Source organism: Rhodofomes roseus (assembly GCF_022264815.1).
Source record: "Rhodofomes roseus strain CIRM-BRFM 1785 chromosome Unknown C8Q71scaffold_46, whole genome shotgun sequence".
NCBI lineage: Eukaryota > Fungi > Basidiomycota > Agaricomycetes > Polyporales > Fomitopsidaceae > Rhodofomes > Rhodofomes roseus.
In genome coordinates, this window is record NW_025953002.1 from 132,476 (window position 1) to 141,977 (window position 9,502).

General features: G+C 54.0%; 2 protein-coding genes across 2 annotated transcripts; one reads left to right on the forward strand and one right to left on the reverse strand.

Moving 5' to 3' along the window:
* Window positions 1–730: 730 nt before the first annotated feature.
* C8Q71DRAFT_677057 (uncharacterized protein) lies at window positions 731–1,559 on the forward strand (the record flags this gene model as incomplete). The annotated part of the gene is made up of 2 exons (XM_047919718.1): window positions 731–1,102; window positions 1,155–1,559. Coding segments are annotated over 2 exons (777 nt in total), but the record flags the coding sequence as incomplete, so codon positions are not given.
* A 2,134-nt stretch (window positions 1,560–3,693) lies between these two features.
* Window positions 3,694–7,075, reverse strand: C8Q71DRAFT_863697 (uncharacterized protein; the record flags this gene model as incomplete). The annotated part of the gene is made up of 10 exons (XM_047928215.1): window positions 3,694–3,708; window positions 3,767–4,116; window positions 4,167–4,601; window positions 4,654–5,022; window positions 5,073–5,286; window positions 5,339–6,035; window positions 6,097–6,250; window positions 6,320–6,491; window positions 6,545–6,771; window positions 6,820–7,075. The coding sequence occupies 10 exons, from the start codon at window positions 7,073–7,075 to the stop codon at window positions 3,694–3,696; spliced, it is 2,889 nt and encodes a 962-aa protein (XP_047772480.1).
* Between the last annotated feature and the right edge of the window lie 2,427 nt (window positions 7,076–9,502).

Sequence of the window (9,502 nt, forward strand, 5' to 3'; positions counted from 1 at the left end):
TACGTTTAGGGTTAGGTTGAGAGCTAGTGCTCTAGGTGTCACGCTTCGCGTAACACACACGTCCGGTAATCGCTCCTCACCCTCCCAGTGTAAGTTGGTCGGTTTGTCTGGACTCTAGTTAAATTGGGATATGATTTGCTTGTAACTGTTGTTTGTCCTGTATGCTTGCCTGTCATTCAAGAAATATACCATTGTGTTTTGCCATGACTAAGGATCATGCCTGAGGTCCTCATTGCATGCTTATGCTGCATACAGAGGTCTCAAACTCTGATCAGCACTGAAGTGCATATGTCATAACTGTTCAAGCAGTAGGCAATAGTATATCAAAGTATACATGCCATGTTTACATTTCATTTGCCAGTATGTCTACTTGAGATAATGTCATCAAACTGTATCATCATTAGTGGACATTATGGCCATTAGGACTAATTATCCCAAATGAGAGTATGATTAGGGAGTCAGGCATAATTTGCCCTAAATTAGTGAAACTTAGGGAATTCAGGTTTTCCTGATGTCGTCAAGCAGCCCCCTGACAAGTACAATAACCTGCCTGCCGACTCTCGTATGTACTTGACATCTGAACAGCCCCGAGACCCTTGACGCATCTCACTGTTTGCATAACAGCTCTTCGGAATCAACTTCGACCAGGCGACCATTTCAATTCGCTTCTGTCCATCGAAGGCAAGCTAACCTACCCTCTCCATCATTGTACTGATCATCGAGATCGCCACTTCAAATTGTAGGGATCGACATTCATCGAGATACTCCGGTTGAGCTCCTGCACACGTACCTGCTGGGACAAGATAAGTATGTGTGGCATTACACTCACTCCAGCTGGTCTCCGAAGCAGTTCGAAACTTTTGCCGTGCGGCTACAATCCTCCTCAGTCGACGGACTCAATGTTCTCCCAATCCGTGCTCGTTATATCGTACAGTACAAGGACAATCTGATAGGAAAGCACTTCAAAGCGCTGCAACAGCTCGCGATCTTCCATATCGACGAGAGCATGTGTCCTCCGCGCGTGCGCGACCTTTGGAAAGCCACAGGCGAGCTGGGCGCCCTTCTGTGGTTTACCGAGATCGAAGATATGGACCTTTACTTGGTACGCCAATATCAAATCTCACGCAAAACTCAACTGAGAGTACTCACTCCAGGCCGATCTAAACGTTCTAATTGCTAACATCCTCGACATCTGGTCGCTGCTGGACCCCAAACGCATATTTGTCAAGCCGAAATTGCACATCCTGCTCCATCTCTTATTCGACATTCGTGACCACGGACCGGCTGTGCTATACGCCACGGAGATCTTCGAATGTTTCAATGCAATCTTCCGTATGTGCAGCGTCCTCTCGAACCACCAGGCCCCGAGCCGCGACATCGCATGGGCCTGTGCTGACATGGACCGTTTCAAGCACCAAGTCAGTGGCGGATGGTGGCCGGAGAATGCTACAGGGACCTTTGTCCAAGCCGGGGCGCATGTGCGTCAGTATTTTGAGAGCCGAGACCTTCAGCGACGCCTGGGATTTGTGCCGACCACTGTGTCCCTGCCTGGTAAGCTCAACCAGCACTGCCAGTGACCTCTCGCGAGATCTCCCAATGACATCATGCTCTTCTCGCATAGGTGCCATCCATCGGAGGAAGACTCAGTCCAAGACGACCTCCTGGCAATCCATAGTCGCTCGGGGCGATGATTCCGTTCGCCAGAAATACCCGCCTCAATCTCGCTGGCTCACCTGCACGTCTGTAACCGCGCGCACCAGCGATCTGTGCCGAGTCGACTCATGGGTTTTCTACGATGGAAGGGTACGCAGTGATGGCTCGCACTAAACTTGAAACAGCACCTATGAAAACTGACCACTCCCCTGGCAGGCTGGGACCTGCATCGGGCGCATCTGTGCGATCCTTCAGCCTGCGACCGACTCGGCAGATGCCCACCCAAACCAACATCGTGATGGTCTCGTCATCATCGAGCGATTCATCCTCGCCAACAGTCGCAACCCGTTCTATGGCATGCCAGAGCTACTACGCACTTCAGGCCCCCCCTGTACTGGGGCTATTAGCCCTATCCTTTTGTCCATTAGGTTGGGGCTAATTGCCTCATTTGGGAAGGTATGTCCAGGTATATGGGACATGGTGCTGGGATGTACTATGGGCTTGGCCCATTTCTGCCCAATTCCCGTCCCAAGTTGCTGTGATGTCCCATTGTGGGCAGCCCGTTCTAGGGCATACTACCACAATGCCCAGTGGGCTTCATGGTATTTCCCACCATTTTGTCACAGGTCACAGGGTGCCAGGGGGCATTTGGGACATCCCTTTCCCAGGATTGGCTGTAGCTAGCACCATTGTTTTTTTCTTGGGAGGTTCTAGCATGCACTGAGCAGTCATGTTTGCTTGAGCCTTTTGATGTTGTGTTCTCGCAGTAAGGTTGATGGCTTTGGTAGACCAATCTGCACCATTGATCTTTACAAGCCTGTGGTGTAACATGAGACTACCGTGCTATGTGCCAGATCTCTCGTTGTGTACTAGTGGTATGCCTGTGCCTGTAACATAGGGCTCATCAGTCATTGAGTGTGGTGGGCATGAACAGGCTTGGGAGGGACCATATGAAGCAAGCTTGGAGCAGAAGTCCCACTAATGTAATCCTTATGCCTTGCAGATACATTTTGCTCATATTACTGATTTAAGCCTCCATTGACTTAGCAGTGATTGTCACGCAAGCCTTAACAGTTGTGGACAAGCCCTATCTTACATGTCTACTTATGATGGCCAATGGTGAGCTGTCTCATTGTATGGTATCTGATTCCTGTTACCAGTAACATACCCATGATATGATGAGCAATCACTGTATAGATACACATAGCCTATATAAAGCAACCCCAAGTTGATTATGGGCTTGTTATGACTGTCTGCGGACATCCCACAAGTCCTTCATGGGATTAATGGGTGATATATTTATGTTTTATGGGCATCCCACAGCTCATCAATGGGGTAGTACCACAGCAGAATGTACATCCCAAGGATGCTACCAAGGGATGTCTAATACAGCTTTGGACATCCCATGCTAGGGTCATGAGGGCTGTCCCGTAGCTCTATGGACATCCCAATGCTTTGTACCAAGCTTGTCCCATGGTCCTATGAACAGCCCACACAACAGCTATGGGTACTCTGGACAACCCATAGGATATGCAGAGGTACTCCCTTGGGATATCCCATACAGCACTGGAGGTATTCCCATGGCTACATGGGCATCCCACACATCATATGAAGGTACTCCCGTAGTCATTTGGGAATCCCATGCATTATCCGCAGGTACTCCCAAGGCCATGTGGACATCCCATAGCATGTACAGGTCTTCCCAAGGTTCAAATGGACATCCTACATGTCATACAAAGGTACTCCCACGGTCATATGGACATCCCATACATCATGTGGAGGTACTCCCTCAGTGCTAATCCATACATCCCATACATCCCGTTGAGGTATTCCCACTGTTACATGGGCATCCCACAGATCATACAAAGGTACTCCCTTAGCCATATGGGTATCCCATTATGAATTCCCATGGCCCTCATAGACAACCTACAGAACATAACACAGAACTTGAATATAACAAGGCAGTCTCCTGTTTGAATCCAAATCAAGTCTACATGACATCAATTTTCTGGCTACATCACTATCTATGCTTTCTCTTCTTTAGGGAGGGACTATCTGAAGGTAACCAGAGAATTTCATGGTCCATGCCAGCAAGACCACTGAAATCAAATACCACATCATCCTCTGAAGGATGATAGGCATCTGTCAATGCAGCTGCCTCTGCTGCATCCAATAGGTCACCATCAGCCTCATCAGCATCATGGTACCCATAGTCAAAGTCACCACCATCATCATCACCAGCATCCTGATGAGGTGCTTGCTGCTCCATGTGCTCACCCATGTCTGCAGACTCAGAGATCTCATAAAGTGCAGCTTCATTCAGCTCCAGCTCAGATGGACCCCAAGATGCAGGCATTGGATAAGCACATGGAATCACTAGCACCTGTGACTGCCATGTTGCACACAGACGACATAACTCCTGTTGGTGCAACTGGAGCTGATACAGTAAATCTAGGTCTTCACCTTGTCATATTCAGCTGTAAGCCCATGGATCATGTGAGGTCTGCACTTACCAGCATTGGCAATGGCATGCTCAACTGATCTCCACTCATCCTGCATCCACATCTGCATGGTACAGCGCTCCTGAGACAAGCGGTCTTGTTCCTCGATGCAACGATCAAGCACAAGCTGGGCCTTGATCCCAGTCCGCACAGATTCATCACCTAGCCAACGGGGGACAGCTGAAGGGTCAGGCGACTCATCTGTGCCATTGGCCACAAAGTCATCGTCTTCTAGACCTACATCTTGCCAGATGTCGTCGTCCACATCGAGCTTGAACAAGCCATCACTCTTGATAGGCTCTGGGGCAATAGCTGATCGTGGAGCGCGGCGCTTGGCAATGAGGGTTGACATCTCCTTGCAGAGTGCATTGTAGGACTTGGCGAGATTGAGTATGCCAGGCTCGCGTCGCTTAACAGCAGACTCCACGTGAGTGCTAAGCTTATGCTCTGCAAATATCTTCTGTCAGATCGGATTTGATTGATAGCCATGAGAGCCTACTGTTCATTGTCTGACGATGAGCTCGTTCAAGTCGATCAAGCTCAAACTTGCGCTGGCGAAGGCGGTCTCGGATGCGCTGTTTGAGAGCACGCGCGTTCATACGCAGCTGCAGAAACTTGCTCTTGGTGAGGCGCGACAGCTGTGAGGTTTCGCCAACACCAAGTGCGGAACGCTTGTTCATGATAGCAGCAGAAACCCGCAATTGCTTGGGGCGCAGCTCGGACAACTGCAAGTCAATCTCATGAGGATCGCCTGAACCTACGAGCAACCGCTCCTCCAGTTCACGGATCGACTTGTTGTACGATGTCTGCGTCTTCTGCAAAGCTAGAATAGCTTCCACTGTCTTCGACGCGCGGTTGCGTGACTGCTCTGCTCAGTAGAATCAGTATCTGGGCAATGAAGGACTCTCGGGGACTTACTCGGAGGAGGCTTTGTCTGTGCCTGCACCTGCAACTCCCACTCTGCTCGAAGCTGTTCCGATGACACCCCAGACTGCTCAACCTCTCGCCGTGCAGTGGCTAGCTTGTCCTGACACTGGTACCACTTGCGCCGAAGCCAACGACCAAGCCGCCGAAGCGACTGCTCTTCGATGTGCTTAACTTGCGTGTCGATGACGAACAAGCGCTGGTGATACTACAATGATGACTTGTTAGTGTAATACAAGTAAGAGCACTCCAAAGCTTACCCCCGAGACTCGTAGAGACGGAATCAGCCTCTGGATTGAACTCCAGAATCTTTCACACCCCTCGCCATCTGACAGCCCAAAGCCGACACATTTCCGAGGATGGTAGACGACCTGGCAAGGCCACTGATGTCCAAACGCATGGAACACGGAGAGGGCGAACACGAGGCGACTGGCAAGAGGGCCTAGGAATCCCCACTTGACAATGCTTCGATGGAGTTGGCAAGCGATGTCGTAGAGCAAGCCCACCGTGACGTCTTGCGGGAGATGGTCGAAGAGTTGCTGTACAAGGCTGAGGGCATAGTGCTGCTTCTCGCCGGCTGAAGTCATGTTGACAAGCCAAAGGACACGGTCATGGCGGCACAGCATCGCCATCAGCCCAGTGTCAGCAAAGAACTGTGTGCTAGCCTTCTGGCGGCGCTCGTCAGCGGCGACGAACGAGTCGTTACAGCCGTCGAGCACGGATTCAGGAAGGTGCAACAACGTTCCCTCCATGGTCTCGCCATCATGCGGCGGCTGCTGGTGATCTCTGCCGCTACCTCGATGCCGCATGCGATCGACCTCTTCCTCCATCGCGTTGACCTTCTCCGCCGATACGAAGACGGAGTCGGGATGAGTGCGGGGCGGATCGCGCAAGCCAGACATTCCTTTGCGACGCTTTTGCGTGAAGCATGCATCGAGGCAGACGATCACGTCTGGACTGTTTACGACATGAGTACAGCACGAACAGAGGGGATGAGAACAGATGAACAATCACTTACATGTTGGGAGTGCGATGGGTATACTCGCCCCCGAAGCACAGCGGGCAGCGTTGCCGTAGGTAGCGGCTTGCGCCGCGTGCGCGGCTCTGATGTTCCTCAGCCGATCGCTCGTCACTGTTCGTGGACGCAGACGCCCGTTCACGCACGTCATCATCTAAGACGTTCGATATACTCGCGTTAGCGATTGACGCAGTGACATATCATTGGTGACATTGGGCATTACCTGCACTACCAGCACTGCGATCACCACTGCTTCTCTCCACATTCTCCTCGGTCTCGGCGCAAACAAACGTGTCGGCAGATTGATTGATGCGACGTTGGACGAATTGATGCACGTTGTTGACTAAATTCGAGTACCACAGCAGCGCATTCCCAAATCGCCGCCGTAATGATTCCTGGCAAATAATACTTAGCACTCTGAGATAGGTATTCAATCACTTGGACGTACCCTAGTGCGCAATTTGTAGTGATGAGATTCCAGAAAGGCTTCAAGCGTGTCGCAGAACGACGTCGTATTAGGTGGTACTCGCACAAACAGTGCACGAGTAAATTGGAGGAGTGGGATGTCGACGGCGAGTGTGGGCACTTGAGGGGCACAAGGGAACAGGCCACGAGACAGGAGCTGGATTGGGGCAGGCAAGCAGCTGCATATCTTCAGGTCAAGGACCTCTAAGCCTGCCACTGCTCAGTACAGTGACACTGCGACATAGTACATAGACTCACGATCGAAGAAAACACAGCTGATGCTCAATGAGCGAGCCGCTAGACCCCCACAGGTGCATACCGGCTCCGTAGGACGCAGTCTGTTCTTGAGAGACTCAGACTCGCGGAGAAGGTGTAGATAGGGGCGAAGGAGCGAAGGCAAGACTTCGTGTGCCCATCGCTGCACCTGGCGTGCTTTCTTCGCGCGTTCTTGCTGCCGTCGTAGTTCTGCTGACTCCTCGTTGGTATCAGCCATTGAGACCAGGATATCGGACATAGGGTCGTATGACGGTGGGGATGGCAGGTGGTCAGGTTCAGAGGGCCGTTCAGAGGGCCGGTGGACCTCGGTTGTCGAGGAATGCGCGGAGGACGTGCGCGATTGAGCGCCACTGGAGCTACGAGAAGCGCGTCTTCCCGATAGAGCGGTTTGTGTGTATGTCCTCCCACCTGGCAATGCCAATACCACACCACTCGATGAGGGGGTAAAGAGCCGCCGCCCCCCGAAGTTCCGGCGCGATCGCCTCACGTCCTCGGGACGAAGCTGGATGATGCGACCGAGCGATGGTGAGGAGAGTGCTGTCGAAGGGGCTGGTCGCGCGAGAGATCGACCGCGAGGTATGTCGGAGTCCGCAGCGGTGGATGAGTGTCCAGAATGTGGTGAGGCAGACCGTGACGAGTCGGACGATGTTCCCCTTCTAGATGCCGACGCGAACTGCTTGAGAGAACGCGTCCGGACTGGATGGCCGGCATCGTGGCCAGAGTTTGATCCAGAAGAGCTCGGGATTGATGCAGGAGAGCTCCGTTCATCCGTGGAAACACGGTCGGGAGAGGAGGACGGGGATGATGAAGCAGGAGGCGAAACCGGCGAGGAGGTCAGGGATGCCGATGACCCACGATTGCGTCGAAGTCGCCAGGCAGCCATGAACACGGCCGGGTTTAGACTTAAACGTTGAGGAACTACTGAGCTTCGCACGGAGCGAGTTGGGGTGCAGAGGCCCTATCAACGAATGCAAGACTCGCCGAATAACCAGTAGTACGTACCTTTGTCAGCTATCAACTTGAAGTCAGTCTCGCGTCCGCGAGGGCGATGCAGCGGTTGCTCGCGTGGGCTTCTGCAGTCTATAGGTTATATTGAGAATGTTCAGAATTTATCTATGTTGCTCACTTTGATGCGACTCGGGCTACGGTTGCACAGCAGCCAAGACGTACAAGCTTGGACTTGAACTTGAAGCTTAGAGCGTCGCCCGACCCAATTAGGCAGGAGGGCTCGGTGCGAGCGCCCGCCAGACTTGTCTCTCTCAGCGCCGCCACGACCACCTCCCGCATCTCCGGGGCAACGACCGCCAGCGCGCGGGCGCGGAGACTGGGCTTCACTCTGGCCTCTCGGGGACGAGTGCTGACCCCCCGCGTCTTCCATGGCTCGCTGCTCCCGCCAGGTCCGGGTCTCCGGCGCATCTGCAAGCCGCCCTGCGCGATACCCGCACACTGCAGCCGCCGTCTTCGTCCCACCGCTGCGCCCTATGCCCCCGCACCTTCCCCAACGACCTTGCACAAAGAACCTCCGGTCCGCGCGGAACCCATGCAGACTGTTCGCCTACAGCTCCCCGGTGCCTTCACTCAGATGCGCTGACGTGGCATCCCGCGCAACGCCCAACCCTCGCTGGGGAATGAATCTCGTTCCTTCTACGCCATCTCTAACACTACTCGGACCGGCGGAAGTGGCCGCAGACGCGAGGGGGTAAGTGCCCATTCGTTTGCCTAATCATCTGTCTGATGCGCTAGTCCTCACAGGGCACGGCCGCGGGAGCCCAACGACCACCTCGGCCACCTCTATTATGGCAAACAACCCACGGACTTAGAGCTCAGGACGAGCATCTGCCGCGCTCCAACAGAGCAGCTATGCTTCTGGTTGGTCGCAAGGTCGCGGCGCCGTTCGCTCGGCTGGTGGCGTCGAAGGGCAGACAATGGTATCTGGGGCGACCTGGTGATGGCGCTGGACCTCGGCAGGTAGGCTGCGTCGATGTGCGCGTTGGCTTCGGGCTGGGTGAAGCATCCGCGCCTGCTTACGAGGCCCATCCCTTGCTTCGTACCCAGTTACACCTCTCCGCCGTTCCATCGCCCCGATGCCCCGATACGACATCAGCACACCACGAGAACGCTGCACCCATCTGCCTTATGCGCTAGTCCTCACAGCCCACGGCCGCGGGAACCCAACAATGGCCCTGCTGGTCGACCTCAGCCACCTCCGTTGTTGCGAAGGAGCCGCGGACTTGGAGTCCCAGACGTGCGCGGAGCGCATGCATGCGTTGCGCTCAGCGCGGGTGACCGCATCCGCCCGGGCCTGCACCCAACGCCGACCCCACACTCGCGTCCGCACCCGCGATCAACCACTGGGGCGACGGCGACCCCGCCTCGTTCTAAAATCCGTGCCTTACCCCTCCGACGAATGAGCCATGCGGGCTTCTTCGAGCCATCTCGGCCGCGGTGGCAGCGGCAGCGATCCGCCATTCTAAGTATGAACCACATCGCGCACTCGAGAGTCGAGAGATGGGCCTCGCTACACTCGAGCGATGCCGTCGAGTGGGTGCTCTTCACAAAACACATATAGGTACGCGCGTCTTCATCGCGAGCTTCTGCGGCTTCGCGTGAGGCTCGCGAGAAGCTATCAGTGCGGTGCTGACGAGGTTCTTGGTTTGCCAGTGCG